The sequence below is a fragment of the Arachis hypogaea genome, chromosome 13, assembly GCF_003086295.3.
Source record: "Arachis hypogaea cultivar Tifrunner chromosome 13, arahy.Tifrunner.gnm2.J5K5, whole genome shotgun sequence".
In the NCBI taxonomy this organism is placed as follows: domain Eukaryota; kingdom Viridiplantae; phylum Streptophyta; class Magnoliopsida; order Fabales; family Fabaceae; genus Arachis; species Arachis hypogaea.
Window position 1 is genome coordinate 135400273 of NC_092048.1, and position 22721 is coordinate 135422993.

The 22721-nt window shown below is 35.8% G+C and overlaps 2 protein-coding genes and 1 long non-coding RNA gene across 4 annotated transcripts; 2 read left to right on the top strand and 1 right to left on the bottom strand.

Annotated features, from left to right (window-relative positions):
* LOC112733891 (uncharacterized) lies at positions 1-1242 on the top strand. Of its 2 annotated transcripts, none has more exons than XM_025782993.2 (4): positions 1-322; positions 456-561; positions 675-758; positions 938-1242. In XM_025782993.2, the coding sequence occupies exons 1-4, from the start codon at positions 257-259 to the stop codon at positions 988-990; spliced, it is 309 nt and encodes a 102-aa protein (XP_025638778.1). In that variant the 5' UTR covers positions 1-256; the 3' UTR covers positions 991-1242. The 2 variants fall into 2 exon arrangements, with proteins under 2 accessions (XP_025638778.1, XP_025638779.1); XM_025782994.2 differs by having other exon boundaries at positions 114-322; positions 675-813.
* A 71-nt stretch (positions 1243-1313) lies between these two features.
* LOC112733890 (protein YABBY 7-like) lies at positions 1314-3592 on the bottom strand. Its single transcript, XM_025782991.3, has 6 exons — positions 3124-3592; positions 2922-3042; positions 2792-2840; positions 2631-2706; positions 2394-2489; positions 1314-1603 (listed from the first exon to the last, which is right to left on the bottom strand). The coding sequence occupies exons 1-6, from the start codon at positions 3343-3345 to the stop codon at positions 1526-1528; spliced, it is 642 nt and encodes a 213-aa protein (XP_025638776.1). The 5' UTR covers positions 3346-3592; the 3' UTR covers positions 1314-1525.
* A 15786-nt stretch (positions 3593-19378) lies between these two features.
* Positions 19379-22276, top strand: LOC112736062 (uncharacterized). The gene is made up of 4 exons (XR_003168711.2): positions 19379-20079; positions 20326-20469; positions 20729-20817; positions 21969-22276. It is a non-coding gene; the product is annotated as an uncharacterized lncRNA (long non-coding RNA).
* The last annotated feature ends 445 nt before the right edge of the window (positions 22277-22721 follow it).

Below are 22721 nucleotides of genomic sequence, written 5' to 3' on the forward strand. Positions count from 1 at the left end.
ATTTGTCTCTTTTCTAATATATATATATTATAATAAGAGCAATTCAAACCTCACAAAATATCTTCATGCATCCCTTGTACTTTTTTTTCTTTTTATATTATTTGTGTTTGTTTGCTTTCCTCTATTCATTCTTTTCCTAATTTGTTCTCTTTGATAATTTGTCCAAACTCCAAACATTTCCCTTTTTTTTCTTCTCTTGCAACTCACAGTAGCATATATATAATATATATAGCACACAGTACAATAATATAATAATATGTATCACAGTCACCAGTATCCTCTTCCTTGTTTGTATTGCCACCCACACAGCTATATCAGGATGGTATATATAGATGTGTTCCTTATTGTATTTTTTCCCCTTCTTTCTATTTGTGTACATTTTGGACATTTGTTCTAATTTAGTACTAGTTATTATTTTATATTGACATGCATGGAAAATAATAATAATAATGCAGGTTCAGAATCTTATAGAGAGATGCCTGCTATTTCATATGAGTCAAGATCAGTGCATAAAGGCACTAGCTGAACATGCAGGAATCAAGCCACTTGTTACACTTACAGGTCCATATTATATAAACCTTATTATTAATGAGTTTTCAATTTCATCACTATGTACACATATATGTATTTATTTGCATGTTGTGAAATTAAGTCTATGTTACAAATTTGTGCAGTGTGGAAAGAACTGCAAAAGGAGAATAAGGAATTCTTTAGGGACTATTTTCAAGTTACTACTCCCACCAGAAGGCCATTCTTCAGTAAGAGATCTGATCTAATTAAATAACCTCCCATTATATAAATTTTAAAAAAAAGGTATAGAGATTTATATATGCAGACTATAACTGAGGTTTCTTAATTCTTATCATTATTAGTGATCTGAGAATTGGAAGATATATAGAATGATCTGATGGTGAGTTGTCTAAATTTTACATTTCAGGTAGATATTGTAAAAGGGGACCAAGTTCAGCAAGAAGGAAAAACTGGAAATAATAATGTATAATTAATTACCGGATAATTATAATTAATCCAAAAGGGAATGAAGGAATAGTGATTTATATATAGCTGATGATGATGAATGGTTAAAATTAATTAGTTAATGATGGTTTGATCATGTGACTACTGCTGCTTAAGTAAACAGCTATATATATAGTTAGTATCCAATTGAATATTGATTGATGATGATGTATTATTATTGTAGCAGGAAATTAAAAGTGATGAATAAGATATCTATATACCCTGCTACTTTATGATCTTTTGCAATTCGTTTGTGTTACGTTGGAAAATTACCACGTAAGATAGAGAAATTTTGAGAATTTTTGACATGATCAGAACTCAGAAGATATATATAAATTAAGCAATAAGAATTTGTGTGATCCTAAGACAAGTGAGATTGGGCGTACTAGTACTAGGAAAAATTACATAGCATTTTCTAAACTCAAAATTTCTAATAATTTCCTTTTCCATTCTGGTTTTTTTTTTTTTTTTTTTTTTTTTTAAATGATTCTGAAAACATCTTTTTATTTCTTCACTTGAACGGTGCATTTATCATAGAATTCTCTAGATTCTTTCTTCCACGTCGATCTTCACCTTCTTCAATATTCACCTGCCAAATTAACATTTAATTTCAAATAATAAAATTAAAAATTAAAAGTACTATTATAAATTTATAATTAATTAATAATGACTCTATATGATGCATATAATATGTAGTACTATAGTTTAATTTTGATACCGTGTAAAAAAATTCATACAATCATATAATTATATCTGAGTTTAGATAATTCTTTAGAAAAAAATTCTTTTAAAATAAAAAATTGATAAAATAATAGATTAAAATGAGAAGTTAATTATTATTAAATTTAAAATTTTTATTATATATAAATTTTATTATTTTAATTTAAAATAATGAACTAAATTCTATTATTTTATCAATTTTTTTATTTTAAAAAAGTTTAATCTAATTTTTAAATAATAAATTTAAAATTTGACTATTTTTGTTAATACAACAATACCTAATTGATTTTTGTAAATTTACTAATGGTAGATCAAAATTAGAAGTGAGAGTCGAATTCAAAATCTAAATGAGAATGAAATGATTATACTATTTGAGTTATAATTCGTTACCTAAATTACCAAAGATTTGATATATACAAAGTTACAACTCATATTTTAAACTTGGCAACTACTCAAATGAAGATGGCAAAAATATATTTTTATAAAGATGCTTTGTTTAAAAGTGTGATTTATTTATTTAGCCACACTTTAAACAAAAACAGCACTTTTATAAATATCAAAATCTAACCATCCAATCCATCATCTAAAGGTCAAAAGGAAATATTTTCACATGAAGACAATGATAAAGTCTTCATTGTAATATCCACCTTCAAACTTACCTTATTATTATTAGCAAGTTGGGGTGTGTGGGTAGAGCGGTCTTGGTCAATTTCATCATCTCCTCTTCTATACTCAGATGGGGGGAAATTGGCCCACTGAAAAAAATCATCATCACCATCACCAAATTCATCTTTCAAAATAATCTTTTCTCTACACACACTCCAATCTAAAATGCCTGTCATAAAATGATTTATTTAAATTCAAAGCATGGAAGGTAATTTAAGAGTGATGAGTACATTTTTTGCAGCAGTACTGAAAGCTTCCTTGTGGGCCATTTCAGGGTTTTCAGCTTTAAGCCTCTTAATCTCTTCTCTGCATTATTAATTAATTAAACTAATAAGTTTCATAATTCACAAGAAAATCTCTGTGAATTTAAATTAAAGACTATAAACATTACTTGATGAAACAGTTATAAGCCGACGGTGTTCGCTGTTTCTTTTCTGGTGCTGTACATCCAAAAATCATCTCGTCATATAAATAAACAGTGCAATTAAATTACGAAATCATATTCGTTCATGCTTACTCACGTTTATTGGGAGCAGAATCAGTTGTAAATGGAGTAGTTACATCATTATTGGCTTCCTCACAATCATTATAATTATTATGAGTGTTCAAAGTGCTAATCTTGTTGCCATCCTCAATATTTAGCTGCATTAATTAGAACTCATGAATTAATGAATGAATAATGAGCATATCATGATGGATCACAAACAATGCAATTGTATGTACCTGATTGGAAGGGGTTACTAGAGAAGGAAGAAAGGAAGGTTTGAACATGTTGACAGAGAGAACGGTTGTGCAGTGGCCGCATCTGACACTGAGAACCGCCATTGACATGCTGGTGCATGGCACACTCACCACTAAAATGGATGAACACAATCCACATTGCACGTAACATATCTCTTCAGGAACATCAAACACATGCCTCACTAGTCTTCTACTTGATGACATGCTTAATATTAATTAATTATATCAGAGTCATGAGGAGATAGAAAAGTAATGGAAACGAATTGAACCATTTATATACTCCATATAGATATAGTTGAAGAAGCTAATTAATAATTTAATTTGAAAATGGACAATAATAATATTAATAAATCATATATCATATATCATGTGCATCTTCTTCCTTTTTGTATGCTGCTTTAATTTCCACTGCCGCACTCAACTCCAACATTCATCCTAACAATCAGGACACAATTTCTTTTTCCCTTCTACTTCTTTAAATGGATTTAATTTTACAAATCATTTTTAGTTGGTAATTAATTAATTAATATTCATGTGCAAACAATTGAAAACCTCCTTGACTTAATTAATTATTTGACTTGTTTAATTTGAGAAGCTTAATTAATAATGTAATCTGCAGCTAATCAATTTCATCAGTATAGTTATGTTTAACAATAATTAGGGTATATACAACATTATGTATCTGTGTTGATTCACAATTATTTCTAATGGTTCTTAACTCATGATATCCCATAAAAGGTTGAATATTCATTAGTATTACAAAAAAATTTGAAGATATCTTAAAATTCATAAAGATAATATGACTAGTAGAATTTATTATTTTTTATTAGCAGTTTGTTATCAATATTTAAAAATACAAAGTAAAAATACGTTATTGAATTATTAAATTAAAGAAATTAGATTGATGAATAAAAATTATGATAAAAAAAAACAATAAATTTTATTTATTTTTTAATATTTTTTTATTAAAAATATCTTTGGAATTGACATAGGAACTTTTTCACGGGGTTCCAACATATGCATTATTTACAAGCTGAGGAGGGAAACTTGAATAGTAAATGAAAACTGGGCATGTTAGCATCATTGGAGACAAGTAACATCGTTAATATTGTTGCAATAATAAGCTTAATTAGCCATAGCTACGATCTAGCTGTATGTGTATGTGTATGTGAATGGGAGGGCCAGCTGTTAGCACTAACCATGTGAATAAGAAACTAACAAAATGAATAATGATATTGTGTAGTGTTTAGGGTTCAAGAACCGCATAAACATGTCAAGTAGTAGTGACACATACACATGCATAATACAAGTACCCTTTATTTCAAAATTTCTTCAAATTTGACGATTTGGCTTTATCCTAAATCATGCTGTCTGTTTATTTATTACGCGTCCCCAACCTAGTAAGCATAAGACATGCAAGTCTCATTCAACTTTTTTGGTTCATTAGCTAGTGTCTTTGAATTTTGGAACAATAATTTTTGTATGGAAATCAATTCAATATATAATTCCAAGTTTCGGGTCGGAATTCCATTTTCCAAAACAAGTAGCAATAGTGAAGTAGTAGATATACTTATTGAGAAAGTTCAGGCTCAACAGTCAACATTTTTGTTGAAATCTGGTCAGCACTTAATTATTAAAAAAAATGATTAATTTTATATCATTAGATCTTATCTCATACCATTAAAAATATTAATGATGGTTAATTGATGGTTAAACATCACAAATTCTGTTAGTCCCTAGCATTCTTCGTATCTATTTTGACATAGTGAACTATTCTCAACAAATCTCGTTGGTATTTACTAGGTTTTGTAGGGCGGTTTGGATCAGTTTTGAGTTAAAAAAATTTTCGATTCAAATACTAATTTTACTTGCAGCAGTTTGGATTGAATTTGCGGTTTGGTAAATTAAAAAAATTAAATATATATAACAAGTCTCAACATCAAATTTTAAGTAATCAACAATAATATAACAAGTCTCAACAATATTTTAAAAACCAACGATAACATAAAAATAAAAATAAAATTATAGGTTAGTTAAAATAAATAAATAAATCAGCTTTTGAACATAAAATATTTATTAAATAATAATAATACATAAATAGTATAAAATTTATAATAAATTGAACATGTTATAAGTATAATTGTATATATAATGATAAAATAATAATATTAGAGCGCATTGTGCAGTTTGAATTGGATTTGATCGGTTATGAAAAGTAAATCCAAAATTCGATCCAGCGATTTGCAAAAAATAAAATCCAATCAAATTTAAATTAGTGCAATTTTAATCAGTTTTTAGTTTGAATTGAATTGAATGAGTAATTTAATTTAAATCGATTTGGATTTAAACACCCCTAGTATTTACTATACTAATTAGGTGACTAATAAACAATAGTCAGATATATATAAGTTCTGTATATTCTAATAAATAATAAGACTAATAATGCAGTTTGAATTATTATTTAATTGGACAAAAATAAAAGTGCAACAATCCGGAAGCTTCTTTCCACATTTCCACACATACAGCAACACAAGATGAAACTTTTGCTATCTAGTATCTACATGAAGTTATGAGAAAAAGTGTAAGTGGACCCATTTCATGACACTTGGTTATGAAGAAAATATTCTGATATTTTAAGAATATTTTAATAAATTATATACTAAAAATTGTTTCGGCTTTGGATGCAGTCGCAGTAAGAATAGATGGAGGAAGGAGTCCGTTTTGTAAGTGAAACAAGGAACGGCGATGCATCTTCTTCGGCTCTTCGCTCTTCGCACTTCGCAGCCTCAACTTTCTCTCCCTCTCACCTAAAAGCCTTCTGTTTTATGGGTTTCGCAAAATAGAAATGGGGCAACTATTTTTTTTTTCCTTAAAGCCCAAAGTTTGTAAACCCTAAACCGTCCAAAAATACAAACTATTTTTTTTTTTTTAAATTAAAGGGAGTTCAACACAATAAGGTGGAGCAGTGAAAATGTGATACAAATACCAAGAATAAACTAGATACCAAACAATCTCTAATCAATTTTGACAAGGCCATCAACAACCAAAGGACTCCCCACTAATCCATTCCTCAGCAAACTCAAACGACTTGTTTATAATTGCCGGCACACCTGAGTCTTGATTTCGGAACAGCCTGCTATTCCTTTCTAACCAAATTGTCCAGACAACAGCAAAGAACCCAATGAACCACCGCTTTCTATCCACCTTCCTTGCTACTGAGGTCGTCCAGTTTTCAAAGTGGTCCTTTAGAGTACCTGGCAAACACCAACTCCTTCCAAAGGCAAATAGCCAAGCACACCACACCTGCCATGTAATCTCACAACCAAGAAACAGATGAAAGTCTGTTTCCTCAAACTTACAACATAGCACACACAAAGTGTCATTCTGATCAATGACATGTAGTCTACCCAGCCGGTCCTTAGTATTCACCCTTCCGATCAACACAAACCAAAACAAAAGCTCAATCCTCGGGGGGACGAACCCTTTCCAAATAGCACTCGTGAAGCTATAGCTTGTGACTTCCTCCGGTAGAACTTCCGCATGCAGCGCCTGGGCAAAGGACTTAGTTGAATAAACACCTGTTCTATCAAATTTTCACACCACGCTATCCTCTCTCTCAGCTGTGGGCTTGACTGTGTGTAAAGTCTCATGAAGTTGGTTAACTAAATCCAACTCCCATTGGAACAACTCCCTTCTCCACTGGAAACTCCAAATCCAGTCTAACCCATTCCAAAACCCACAATTCCCTACCACTGAACCATTAAGGGTTAAAACCGAGTAGAGTCTATGAAACAAATCTTTCAATACCTCATTAGGTAGCCAGCTATCCTCCCAAAACCGGATTGTTCTGCCGTTCCTGAGGTCCATCAACAACCCGCTGATCATCTTTTCTCTCAACTGCGGTTCGCGGATATGTAGCTGACAGATATCCTTCCAAGGCCCCCTTTTTTGGGGACAGGCTGGTCGCACAGCATCACAGCAGGATCCATGTGGGTACAAGAGTAAACCACTTTCTTCCATAAGGGACAGTCTTCCTTTGAGAACCTCCACCACCATTTAAACAACAATGCTGTTTTTCGAATAACTGCATCACCAACTCCCAATCCACCTGCCTTCTTTGGAGTCATTACTACTTCCCACTTCACAAGTGGTAATCCTTGCCTCCCCTCCTCCGTACTCCACAAGAACTGGCGTTGTAATGTAATCAACTTCTCTGCCACCGTCTTCGGCATCCTGTACAAGCTGAGGTAGTAAATAGGCAGGCTACTTAGGACCGACTTAATGAGTACCATCTTACCCGCTTTGTTGAGGGTCTTCGCTTTCCACAAGCTCAACTTTTCTTCCGCCTTATCAATCACTGGTTTCCATGTCCTAACTAGTCTCGGATTTGCTCCCAGGGGAATGCCCAGATATCTAATTGGTAATGATGCCTCTGTACAACCCAATAACAGACACATTATATGGGTCCACAACCTATCACAATTGACCGGAATGATGTTGGACTTCTAAAAATTGATGCTCAATCCAGACATCAGTTCAAAGCACCGGAGCAGTCGCTGATAATTTCTGATGGTCTCCTCATCAGGTGGGTAGAAGAGAATAGTATCATCTGCAAACTACAAATGAGATAGCTCAATGTTATCCTTCCCAACCAGTAGCGAAGAGATACGACCGTTCCTGACCGCCTCTCCAATCATCCTATGCAACACATCAACAACTAGCACAAACAGGAACGGAGATAGCGGGTTTCCTTGTCGCAGACCCCTTTCCATTTTGAACGGCTTCGAAGGTGATCCATTGACAAGTACCGACATAGAAGCAGAACAGACATACTCCTTAATCCAGCCTCTCCATCTCTGACCAAAACCCATCTTCTGTAAAACAATATCCACAAAACCCCACTTGACTCTATCATAAGCCTTTTGGAAATCCAGCTTTATTATCGCGGAGCTCTTTTTCCGTGCCTTCAGCCAATGCATGGTTTCACAGGCGATCAAATCCCCATCGTGTATTTTCCTACCCTTCACGAAAGCACTCTGAGTCTCTCCTACCAAACCCGGCATTACCCGCCACATCCTCCGAACCAAAACCTTAGAAATGACCTTATAGACACAACCCACCATACTAATCGGCCGAAGATCCTTTATTTCTCTGGCTCCAATAAACTTCGACGCCAGCGCTACCCAAGTGATGTTCGATTCGCTAGGAAGTTTTGTTGACTGGAAGAACCCTTTAACCGCTCCAGTGAACTCTCCACCTAAATCTTCCCAACACTTCTTTATAAAATTCATATTATACCCATCACTGCCTGGTGCCTTTGTTGACTCACAATCCCAAACTGCCTCCTTTATTTCTTCAGTAGTTGGCATCAGCTCTAGCTCTGTTGCCTCTTCCAGAAGAATTTGCTTTACCAGCCCATCCCTGAACCCAATAACTGGCGAAGGCTCCTGGTGGTACAGCTCCTTATAGAAGTCTCGGATAGCAATCTTCATCCTTGCTTGATTCCTGACCAACCTCCCATTCACTAGTAAGGCATCAATCCGATTGGACCTTCTTTGCGCTGAGGCTAAATTGTGAAAGTAGCGGGTATTTTTATCCATTTCCTTCACATGCCGAGATCTTGACATCTGCTTCCAATGTAGCTCCTTTCTTATATACCACCTTCTACAGAAACTCACAAGCGCCTTTCTCCTTGCTTCAGTAGTCCCATCAGCCACTCCAGTACCAACCATGTCATCCACTTTCCTTATTTCATCCTCAAGCTGTGTGATCCTAGTGTCCATGCCCCCAAAGTGCTCTTTATGCCATCTGCTCAGTGGCATTGCCAAAGCCTTTAGCTTGTCCATAAACTGTACCTCCCCTAAACTCCTCCATTCCTCTTTTACCATCCTCAAGAACCCACCATGCGTAAACCAGGAGTCCAAACTCTGAAAAGGTCTAGGCCCCCCTCTAATCCGTGAGACCTCCATAATCAATGGACAATGGTCAGATAGCCCTCTAGGTCCACCTCGCAGCCTTGTTTCAGGAAACACTTCTAGCCACTCCAAGCTAAGCAAAACCTATCAATTTGACTGCACGATTGCCCTCTAAACTAGGTGAACAAGCGATCAGATATTGCTAAGTCCACTAGCTCCATATCCTGGATCTAGGATTTAAACTCAGCTGCAGACACCGTCAAAGAAGTAGCCCCCCTTCTCTCTTCCATATGAACTATCTCATTAAAATTCCCCAAGTAGCAAAGCGGGACTTGACCTAACCCAAATAAGAAGCTCAGCTCCTCCCACATAACAAGCTTTTCCACCCTATCATGCGGGCCATAAACTAGGCAAAAAGCACAAGAGAAATTATTCTGTAGTAACACACCCTCCACACACAACCAACGATCTCCTTTATAGCAATTGTTCATCTTAAATACTGTTTCATCCCACATTAAAATCAGACCACCTGCAGCGCCAACTGACCTCACGAACTCCCATTTAACCGCCCCATTACCCCACAGTTACTGTATATCAAAGTTTGTCACAACCTCTTTCTTTGTCTCTATCAAGCCTAGCATATGCAATTTAAATTTTCTCCGAAGGTTCTTTACCATACTCAGTTTACCAACTCCCGCCAACCCCCTAATATTCCAGGAACTAAAAATCATTTTAAAACATTTACACACACCTTCTTCCAATTTTTCGGCCGACTCCGTCTTGCTTTCTCTTTCGGCTTCGCCAGTTTTTTCTTTCGCGCAATTTCCTCATTCTGTGCCTGCAGTATTGCCATTATATCATCTTCCTCATCATACTGCACAGCTCCAGATTCCACTGCAAGCTTCCACACTTCCCGGTTTTCTTGCATTTCAGCTGCCCATCTGGTTTCGGACGTTTCCGGCTCAGCTTCACTTGCTTCATCACAGGGGTCATCCTGCAGATCCGTTAAAGCTTCCCCCATACCCCCCGGTGCAGGATCTACATTCCCCATAGAGCCCCTTATGCCACTCTCTGCCGCAATACCCTTCCCTTCCGAAACATTCCCCTCCTCGCCTAATCCATCCATATTCCATGACGTCGCCACACTTGGGCCTCCCAGCCAACTTCCTTCCCCTCTCATCTGGCAACACGCCATTCCCTTACAGCCCCTAGCACTGTTTCCAGCACAAGCCACCGCCAACTCCTCTTCCCCACTAGAGTGGAGCGCCACCCCCCCACCATCCACCTCCATTGTCCCCTTCACACCAATTCCACGAAACCCAGACCCTTGCTCCTCTTCCCCCTTTCCTGACCGATCCCTTTCCAACCCAACCGTCATAGGCCTCGTGTCCGAACTGCATAGTAGCAGTCCCATCGACCCCAGCCTGACGCCCCCACCCCCATCACGGGTCGTTGACGGCGCTTGGCCTTCGTCGCCATCAGCCACCAGCGCTCCATTACCGGCCAGCACCATGGAGGACATCGCGGGGTAGCCAACCACTCCCCATGGGTGTGACGCGTTCTCCGATCCGAGGGAGCCGCAAGCCTCCTGCCTTCTCCTTGCAATGAGCACTCCTGCGCCGCCATGGCCTCCCACCCCATCAACGCATCACCTTTCCTGAGCAGCGCTTTTCCCAGTCCGACCCGCCCGAGAGCGCCCTTTCCTGTTGCCCTCAGCCCACTCCGCTGCAGATCCGTTATTGAGGCCCAACCCCAAATCAGCGTGAGTACCAGTATGTGGGCCTTTGGTGTTTTGGCCCAAAATGGCTTCACTTGCCTTAAGAACCCTAACTCCCAGATCCATTCCACATGTCCCCAGCCTTATTAGCCTTCACTCCCACCCGAACCTTGCTTGTGATCTCCCCCACAGCCAGCACCCGATCCCTATCATACTCCCAGGATTGAGTTCTGTCTGACGTATCTCTTACACAGTCAGCCCTTTCCTTTCTGGGAGAATAATCCACGATCCATGCCGTTGCTGGTTTTGAATTCAAAAAATCGTTACTCCATTCGTTCAGAATCTCAGAACTAATTACAGCTTTACCCCCTGCCTCTCTTCCACCCTATTCGGCAAGGCCTCCATCTCAGTCGTCGTATCCCACCCCCCTTGCTGAATAGGACTTCGAGGATAGCCAGCCATACTGGCACAGTTCTCATCCTCCGTAGCAAACACTTCGAAGCCAGAGGACCCCACAGTTAGACGGATCCTTTCAGAAATAACATCAAACCTCCATGTATCGATCACCACACGCCCAACCCGGAACGACGTAGCTAAACTTGTTTCAGCGTCACAACCCACCACCTCACCCCACTAGGCACCAATCGCATGAAACGTAGCCACCGTCCATGCATGCAGCGGAACCCCATAACATGCAATCCACACTCTTCTCTTATCACACCGTTCTTGCTCATGCCAGCGGCACACCCTATGAAAGAACTGTCGGAGGCCACCCTCATCCCCTGCCAGCGCCTCCTCTGCCCTCTCGGTGCTATCAAAGATCAGCATGGCTTTGTACTTCCCCAGGTCACAAACTTGAACAACGTGCGGCCAGGCCCTTCGGGCGAAGTCGTTCAAGAACCGAAAGTCAATTGCCCTCATAGCGCTCCCAATAACACTCCTCTGCAGCCAGACTAAATTATCCTACACTACTGGTACCTCCAGCCCCTTCACCCCCCTCCCACCAGTCCCTCCTCAAGAGTCGGTGTTAAGGTACCCAAACATGTCATTCCTTTCCCATGATCTCCGTCTTCAGGTGGCGTGATCTCCTCTGCACCTCTCCTTCCATCAGCCTTGACCCCCGACGGTTGCTACTGAATCCCTCCCACAGTCAGCACCGTAGCGGTCCCTCTCCGTTCCTTAGAGTCATCTCTCCTATACTTCGCCTCCACTACTAAAATCTCTGATCCCCTTAAACGCATACGATTCATCTCTGCGATTGCTTTCAGAGCGCCGCCCTTCGTAGTATACCGTATGAACGCGAACAGATAAACCATTCCATTTTTCATCTTCCGTGAAAGGTAAATGTCGTTGATCCTTCCCGTCCAAGCAAACAGTTCAAATAACTCCCGCTTCGAAATGTCACCTGGTAATCTGTCCACAAAAATGCTGAACGAATCCCGTTCCAGTCGGATGTACGCCTCCCGATTCCAGACCCTGGAGTCCCTCTCCAGCCTTGAGGAACGCCTATACCTACCCTGCCCGGTGTTTTCCCACCCTGCTCTCCCACGCTCTCTCTCACTCATCTTGAAATCTTATTCTATTATGAAAAAACTATTTTGTCTTTTAAAATTGGGCTTATTTTGAAATATTGAGATTAAAATACTAATTTTAGTATTATGCTTATTGACGTGAGATAGAAATTGAAATTTTACTAATAATTTATTCTAAAAATATTCATATTCCAAATTTTTAATTTTTAATTTATTCTTTATTTAAATTTAATTAGGACTTCTTCTCATTATGTTGCTTCTTTTCTTAAATGTTGGAGCATTATCGTGCAGACTTTGCTAAAGTTTCTGTTTTATTGTCATCATCAGGACCACTTCTTCTTTTGTCATTGTTTCAAGTCAATAAACATAATACTGAGTCTCAATTCCCCAATTTCAGTTTCAGTATTTCAAAATAAATGCAGTCTTAAAGAACTAATTTTTTGTCAATATTAGTTAATTTTTTAAAAATTATTTTTATTTTAAATTTTAATTTTAGATTCTAAATCATAAATTATAAATCATATCTTAAATTTTAAATTATTTATGAAATAAGTTAAAAATATAATTTTCTAATAAAAAATTTAATATATATTGATGAATTAAAAATTAATTTTTTATATTTTTATTCTAATAAATATAGATTTTTTTTTTTTGGTAGATGAATTCTTTGATTGTGGGTTGTCAATATTGTATGTAAATGTAAGAATAATCACGTTATATTTTCTATACTAACCTCTTAATAAGTCTTAATTAAAGGATCAAACGATGAGTTACATATCAAATTATCAATCATGTTAACTGAAGTCTTAAAGGAGCTCTGTAACTATTATCAATAATATGGCAACTTCATTTTGTTGGGAATTATGATTAAGAAAATGACAAAATTTTATATTTGTTTTAGTTTTAAAATACGATAAGATCATTTTTTAGAGAGATATTTATTTTTATATTTAATTGTTATATAATTAATGACAATATTTTTTTAGGATATAATAAAATTTATAAATTTTTTAATTATTAATAATAAAAAATCTTAAATTCTCTTGAACTAAAAAAAAAGAAGACTTGACAAACAATTTTCTTACTTAACTTGTTTTGAGTGAAAAGAATATATATATGTTGCATCAATAATTCAAAGTCACCTATCACATTGAATGGTTATGAGTCTTTGTTATCGTGTGAATATATGAATAATCTAAAGTCACGTACCATATTAAATGGTTATGACTTTTTATTATTGTGTGAATAGATACAATGTATCATTACATACACCAACCATCACATGTATAAATATACAACCATTAACAATTAACTAACTCAAAATTGGTTAAAATTTAACCGCACTTAAATATTAATATTAATAAAATTATATAATACACATAAATTTGAAAATATCCTTTATATTTAACGTAGTTGCATTGTATTGCCAACAAAGCTAACTTGGCTTAAATGATCAAACACACTACCAAAAAAAAAAACGTTGAGTACTATTGAATTTACTGTCGAAAAATAAAAAAATCAGACAATAAATTAATTATCGTCGGATTAACTGTTAAAAATAATTAGACGGTATAAATATCGTCGGTAAATATTTGCCGTCAGATTTTTTTCGTTCGTCGATAAGACGGGATATAGTTAGTATGAAAAGGATCGTGTTGGTAATACAATCTGCTTTCCGATAAGAGATAAAATATTTGGTTTCTCCTACAGTGTTGATAAGGAGATTTGAAATATCAAACAGCTGAATGGCGATGCATGCAAATACAAGTGATTCCAATATGTAAATTACTGAGCATTAGTATAAAGATCCTCAAATTCGACAACATTACTTAGATTTCATAACAACGGGTAATGTTATGTACAATTTTTTCTCTTATGAGTTGAATTTTAGTATCGTGGTAAATAGAGATATATTTTACTATGGTAACTGACATGTTTATGTATCCTACACTAGATACCTTCCATCTCCTTACTATAGGAAGACCATGACACATTCAGATTTGAGTACAACTAGATTGGTAAGTTAACTCTAATGAACTCATTTCTTTTTTTAGCGAACTTATGAAATATTGATTTTGTATTTATTATTAGTTATATAGAAAAACTCTCCTGAATCCCTAAATATGAATCATTCATTGCATTACTTGTTCATTGATTTTGCTGCATATCTAAAACCATCTGGGCATGGTTTTGCCTGGAAGATAACTGGTTTACTTTCCAGTGTAGGAAAAAATATCTTTTTTTCTACTTACTGAGAAGTAGAGGAAGAGATTCAGAGTGGAAGTTTGGGATTGAGTGGAAGGAATGTTGTAAATTGTATAAGTTAAAGAGGAGAGACAACATTATCCTGAGACTAGCCTCCATACTGAACCAGCACTTAGAGTTGGAGATCGAGAGATTTTAATTCCTACATAAAAATGGCTCTTTATCTATTACCCTGCGGAAACACATATTTTGGTTTATATCTTGGATTATATTGGACATGTTTCGTTTTGTTTTTTATAAATATCTGACAATTGATGTTTTAAATATGACAAATAATAGGAACCTATAGCTGTATTGTACATAATTTTTTTTTATCTAAACATATCCATTATATTTTTTTATCTAGGCATATTTGATGAGCGGATAATTTATACCCTTTTTGGCATTGTTTTTAGATAGTTTTCAGTATGTTTTAGTTACTTTTTATTGTATTTTTATTAGTTTTTATGCAAAAATCACATTTCTGGACTTTACTATGAGTTTGTGTATTTTTCTGTAATTTTAGGTATTTTCTGGCTGAAATTGAGGGACCTGAGCAAAAATCTGATTCAGAGGCTGAGAAAGGACTGCAGATGCTGTTGGATTCTGACCCTCCTGCACTCGAAGTGGATTTTCTGGAGCTACAGAAGCCCAATTGGCACGATCTCAATTGTGTTAGAAAGTAGACATCGTGGGCTTTCCAGAAATATATAATAGTCCATACTTTGCCTGATATTTGATGACCCAAACTAGCATTAAAAGCCAGCCAAAAACTTTCTGGCGTAAAACGCCAGAACTGGCATAATTCTTGGCGTTAAACGCCCATTTTGGCACCCAGGGTGGCGTTTAACTCCAACTTGAGGCATATGCACGTGAAAGCTTGAAAGCTCAGCCCAAACACTCATTGAGTGGGTCCCGAAAGTAGATTTCTGCACTATCTGTACTTAGTTACTCATTTTCTGTAGACCTAAGTTACTAGTCTAGTATAAAAACGACTTTTAGAGATTCATTTTGTAACTCATGATTAGGGATGGCAGCAGTACCCGTACCCGCGGGTACCCGTCCCGCCCCTACCCGGGCGGGGCGGGTCTGAATCGTGGCGGGTTGATGAGCGGGGCGGGGCGGGGTCGGGTTCAGGCTAAACCCGCCCCTACCCGCCCCGGAGTATATATATATATATATATATATATATATATATATATATATATATATATATATATATATATATATCTTTTTAGATTAGGGTTAGTTTGGAGAAACCTCAGTTCTCACCCTCACTCACTCAGTTAGGGTTAGGAACCCCTTTCTCAGTTCTCACTTCCTCTGTTCCTCAGCTCTTCTCCAAGACCATAGTGAGTCCTCTCATCACTCTCAGTTTCTCTTCACTTCACGTCTTCACCCTCAAAAAGAACAGAGCTCTTCCTGTTTCCCCTAAAAAAACCCTAGCCTCCTCCACCGCCGCCGCCGTCCGTCGCGCCCAAAAGCTTCGTCTGTTCGTCGTGCTCCAGCCCCTCTCCACGTTCCCCTGTTCCTCGTCCATTCTTCTCGCTGCTCAATCGCGCTTTGCCCGCCGTCTCTCGTCGTGCTCGTCGCCGTCGTCCGTCGTGCTCGTCCCTCGAAGGTAATGGCTTCTTGTCCGTCGTGCTCGTCGAAGCTTCTTCGTTTTTTTTTCAGAAATCATATTGAAATACTGAATGATTAGCTTTAGATCTGCACACTGCTGTAGTTCTTCGTTTTTTTTTTTATTTTTTGTTCAGAAATCATATTAACAATCCTCAATGCTCACTGCTCACTGGTCAGTGGTCACTCCTCATCCCTCAATGTTCAGAAATCATGTTTTGTTCTTCGTTTTTGAATTTTAATTGGCTACTCTGAGTTTGTTTTGTTCAGAAGTCATTTTTTTGTGCTCAATGCTCATGCTCTTAAGTGTTGTTCTGTTTTTGTTCTGATTGATTTTTGACTTTGATTGCATGTCAATTGAACTCAACGCTATGAGAACCGTGTGTTTGTTTATTAAAACTTAAAAAGGAGAATGGGACTTGTAAGTGAAACAGCTTGATTTTAATTTTATTCTGGATTCTGGATTTTGATTTTATTCTGATTTTACAATTGTCATGGTGTTCTAACTATGGAGAGAATTACAAACTACATACTGTTCTGTTTTCTTGGTTAACAAAATATGCACTTAGTTTGATGTTGATGTTAACTTTGATGTCATTGAGTTTCTTCAGCCTCATCATATTGTGAGATCTAAGTTCTTTTTTGGTCTTCCACAGATTCATCTCTTGGTTGCCGTCGCTGTGAGCTTGGCCATCGCCATTGCATGTGAGCCTGTCATCGGAGCCCCTTCTCTTTGTCTCTCTGAGTCTGTGACAGTAAGTTTTATAATTTTTTATTCAATTTTGTAAATGTATGTGCTGAAGTGGGTTTATATGTGTTTGATTGAGAATTTTGTTGTAAATTTGTTGATTGAGAATTACTTTGTTGATTGCAATTTGTTTGTGTCTCTGATGGTAGTTTTTCATTTTTCATTTTGATTGAGCATTTGAGACTTTGTGATTGTAATTTTGCTTTTATGTGTCTAATTGCAGTTTTTTAATTTTTTATTTTGAATGAGAATAAGAGACATTGTAATTACAATTTTGTTTATATGTGTTTGATTGCAGTTCTTTATCATTATAAATTGTTATTGCTTCTAGTATTTTTCATGATGTTGGCATGTTGCAACTAGTTATATATGTTAGATTGAGAATGAGGCTATCATATTCATGCTTTAGATCAACAGAACAATAAAAATTTAGTACTTCTATAATTTATACTAGTATTTACAATCTAATACTTACCTATGCTATAATGCTTCTTTGTAAAGTTTTCAAAGTGCTTCCAACTTTTACATTAACAAAGATTCAAGAATTGAAGAATCTTGAAGAGGAAGTTAAGAGGAACCAATCCTTGAAATCTCTCTTGCTATCTCCTTCTGGTGACTTTGTGATTTCTTATTATGGAAATAAAGTAAGCTACTAATTAATTAACTTGTAAACTAAAACATATCTAGCAGTTTCCAAATGTGATTGTGTGTAGATTTATTCATTCATTCAGATAGCTGTTTTTGAATTCAAGAGCAAGATGGTTGGGCTTTATTTCAGTCGAGTTCATATGAAAGATGCACTGACTTTACTTTCGGTCTGGTGGAGTTTTATGACAAGTTAAGGTCAGATGAGGAGAGCTTTGAGATTGTGATGATACCTCTTGATGAGTAAGAAGAATCCTTTAAGAAAGGATTGGAAAGTATGCCTTGATTGTCATTGTCTTTTGAGGACAAGAACGGTGGAAAATGATCAAAAATAAAGATCGAATACTCTTTTATATTAATGTTGTAATTTTTTTATAATGGTGTTAAATTTATAGTGATCAAACATTAGCTTTTTTTAATTTTAAGTTATTGACATTATATAAATCTTATGTTTGTATTTTAATTTATGCATGAATTTTAAGTTTTTGTCTTAATTTATATATGAATATGTAATAATTAAAATGTTATTTAATTTTTATAGAGGCGGGTAGGGGCGGGGCGGGTTAGGGTACTACAGTTTACTACCCGCGGGTAGTGACGGGACGGGTAGTATATGAGTAACAGGACGGCGGGGCGGGGTCGGGTAGGGCAAAAACCCGCCCCTACCCGCCCCACTGCCACCCCTACTCATGATATTTTACACTTCATTTTGTATCTTCTATGGCATGAATCTCTAAACCCCATAGGTGGGGGTGAGGAGCTCTGCTGTGTTTCAATGGATTAATGCAATTACTACTGTTTTCTATTCAATCACGCTTGATTCTATTCTAAGATACTCACTCGTACTTCAATTTAGAGAATGATATGATCCGTGACACTCATTATTATTCTCCATTCTATGAATGCGTGCCTAACAACCACTTCCGTTCTATCTGAGCTCAACGTAGTCATTGGGCGACAGCTTGAGTGCGTATCTCTTGGGTCTCTGATCCACGGACCGAGTTCGTAAGATCAGAACCTTCGTGGTATAGGCTAGAACCAATTGGCAGCATTTCTGGGATCTGGAAAGTCTAAACCTTGTTTGTGGTATTCCGAGTAGGATCTGGGAAGGGATGACTGTGACGAGCTTCAAACCTGTGAATGTTGGGCGCAGTGAGTGTGCAAAAGGACAAGGGTCCTATTCCGACGCTAGTGGGAACCGACAGATGATTAGCCGTGCGGTAGCTGTACATGGTATTTTTCATCTGAGACGAGAAATTCGACAGTTGATTAGCCGTGCAGAGATCGTACCTGGTATTTTTCATCCGAGAGGATCATAAAGCTTGCCATTGAAGGAAGCCATGCGTGTTTGGAGAAGAAGACAGTAGGAAAGCAGAGATTCAGACGACAGAGCATTTCCGGAACCTTAGCCTGTTTCTCATTACTGAATCACAAGTAGTATTTATTTCATGTTATTTATTTTTCATAAATACAATTACTCTTATCATTAATCTCCTGACTAAGATTTACAAAATAACCATAGCTTGCTTCAAGCCGACAATCTCCGTGGGATCGACCCTTACTCACGTAAGGTATTACTTGGACGACCTAATGCACTTGTTGGTTAGTTGTGTGGGGTTGTGAAAAGTGTAATCACAATTTCGTGCACCAATATTCATCATAATAAGGTAGTACATTACTTGTATTCCTTTTTGCTTCTAATCTTTGGACAATTCAACTGACAAATTATCGTGGGGCGTTTTAGTTAATGCTTTAATTTGTACATTATTAGTGATTATTTAATTAATTTGTAGCTGCAAATCCATCCATATTCATTGTCCCATGCAAGGTGGGAATTTCAAGTCACAGGTCCAAATTATGCACAAGAAAATTCCTCTTCTCATCCCCAATTTTTTCCCTAATATTTCAATGCATTGCAGTGTATTCAGAGGTACAAAAAAGCACATCATAAGTTTGATCCATACTCAATCTTAGATGGGAATGGAAAGCATTTATAATATATACCAGTGGCGGAATAAGATGTTTTTAGATAGAAATTGCTTAATTCTTGCCTTTCTCACCTTTACTGTATGCTGTGCTGGTTGCTTTGAAGGTACCTCTTAACACCCTTAAAAAGTTGCCAAGAATTGGGAGACAGCAGATACTCTTTTGGGCATGCACCAAATAGGTTATTCATACCTTTCGTATGTTGAATATATATATATATATATAGAGAGAGAGAGAGAGAGTTTGTTTTCGTTGTATATATATATATAGAGAGAGAGAGAGAGAGTTTGTTTTCGTTGTAGCATGTTGCATTCTTACTCTATATACAAAGTAGCTATTGATTACAATAATTTACCAGCCATGTTTTGACAAGGATCCTCAGTTTTTTGGTACAAGATGGACACTGCTCTCTCTCATCAGCAGAATGGAAAATCTTCATAAAGTTGTGGAAGGGTGATTGTAGAACATTGCAATATCATTGGATTAGGATTTTGGTTGGAACACCCAAGCAAACTTGAAGAGAAGCAATAGGTATAATGTTCACTCTGAAAATTAAATTTGATTACTTGTCTTTGGCTATTTTTTTCGATGGCAAAGTTAAAGGATGGTATATGTGAGACTATTTTGAAACAAATATAACTACTTTCTTAAACTCACGGTGCTCTGTGTCTTGTGCAAATATGGTCTCATCTCAATGTCACCTGAGACACTATCAAGGTTCAATAGAAGTAGCAGTTGCGTGAATAGTCTCATATGTCAATGGTTGTTTTGATTCAGTTTCCTAGAAAATCATGAAGATGCAAAGGGACAAGGACAGCGGTAGATCGAATAAGAGGCTAGCACATGCAAAAACCATGGAGGGAATTTTGGGCAGTGGACCAAAGTTTTGATGGTGAGGGGAAGATATTGGTGTAAAGAATGGTATGTTCTCTAATTTTCTGGCGTGAGATGATTTTTGACTTATTTAAATATTAATTTATAATTTTTCTCTCTGATGTTAGTATCACACTAATTTATGTAACGTTGCACTAATATCACATTGTATAAGTATTGAAATTTATTATATCCATATAGATATAGCCATATGGGTAATTATGTTTATTTGTGTCTTATGAATGAATTATGATATAAAACTAGGTTGTCTTTGTATCTTACAATTCTATACTTGGTGTGGCTGCAGCTCACTTTGAAAACGAGGATTTGAATATTTGTCTTTTGAAGTGGTAGAATGGAAATGACATACCAAATTCAACCACTAAATACAAAAAGGTATGGTTTTTGAACTACAATCTTTATCTGGCATATCACAATTTTGAATTCAGAAACTGTTTCTGATTGTGCTAACTCTGGCTGGGATCAGAAAGTGAAGTGGCATGCAACACCATTTGAAATTTTTTTACTATAATCTGAATTCACTAATTTAGATTAGAATTTGGTTTTGGATTCAGCTACTTCTTGGCAAAATTATTTCATTAATTATAAATTGGTATATCTTTGACATTTGCCATATCAAGATGCAGATTGATTTACCATTTTGAAGCAAAATTAAATTTTGTTAATAATAGTGAAAAACAGAGCTATGAAGTTTATATCATAAAAAAAATTCTTTATTCATTTTTTACATTAGCATCACAATCTAAACTGTAATTTATTTCTAAAACACAACTATCATATCATTCAATTCTATAACTTGCTCCTTCTTTCCACTCAAATGCTAATAAAAACTCATTCCTCAACTACTGATTTTATATCTTGCTTTTTCTTTCTACTCAAATGTTAATAAAAACTCATACTCTAAGTGACATAATTTCACAATTTTTCCCAACCATTTTGCAACCAAACTTCATATTTTTTTCCTTCAACTCTAACATACTTCTTATTTTCTATTGTTTGGTAGCTTCGCCACTATAAGAGCTGAGTTCTTTTTCCAATCTTTTTTCACATAATTTTTTTAAATCATCTGAAAAATATAATATATATGTTACATAACAGAATTATTCATATATCACATGCTATAAGTATTATGCATGAAGAAGAAATAAATATAAATTTAAAAATATATTTTATTACGAAATTCAAAATACAAGTATTTAAGATAAAAGAAAGATATAAACTGAAATATTATACATTGTCCAAATTTTCCAAATCTTTTATAGAACTAATGATTAGTTTGAGCTCTTACTGTTTACTTTAATAAAAGGAAACACAGTTGCATGCTTGGCCACATTTACTTTGCTCTCTTTTATATGCTTCTTGCCCATACTATCAATAGATTTAAAAAGTCATTGTGGTTGCTGGATTATTCAACATGAAAGAATATATATTGCATGAATGAAAAAAAAATATACAAACTAGAGTGCTTACATTGTTTTCTATTTGATTATTTGTACCTTATTAGAATATGTGTTAACTTCATGCAGGTAAGGGTTGTTATGCTTTGGCAAATTTACCAAGGATTGAAAACTGTGCTACTTTTTATTAGGTCTTGGGTGAATGGAATGATTGGAAAGGTTATTGGTATAAATACAAATATTTATTGTCTTGGATTTTGCAAAACTGTGTGCTAGACTCAAAACTACTCATTAGGATGATTTTTATCTCTGACACTATGATGAGTGCTCTCCACATTAATCGAAAAACGATGCATTTTAGCTTTATCTTTTTTTTTTATATGACCTTTGATGTATGTAATTTGGGAGAAAAAAATCCAACCTTAATGGATGTTATCAATTACAAGTACTTTTTTCAGTTATTTATTTATTTTTTTTTATTGGTGATTAATTGTAGTTGTATGCATATAAAAAATGAGCATGTACATAAAATTTGGAGTGCTCGGCCAAAAAATTAAAAAAGTGTGACTCAAGTAGTACAAAGTGACAAAATCTAATGGTCTTGCGGTTTAATATTTTTGGTATGGTCCAATTATACTCATTAAAGTATCCCACTTGTATTTAATTTGGTCCAAGAGCCATAAAAATCTACACATTTATCAGCTCTGAATTTTAGTTTCATTTTTTCGGTTCCCACTTGTTCAATCGTTTTTTGCTTATGGTTACCTTCATTAATGATATTCACATTTTCACATCACATGTATACCCATATAATGTCTTTAATAATGTCATAGTTAGATAATAATTATATATTATACATATTTCCTAAATCACAACATGCAC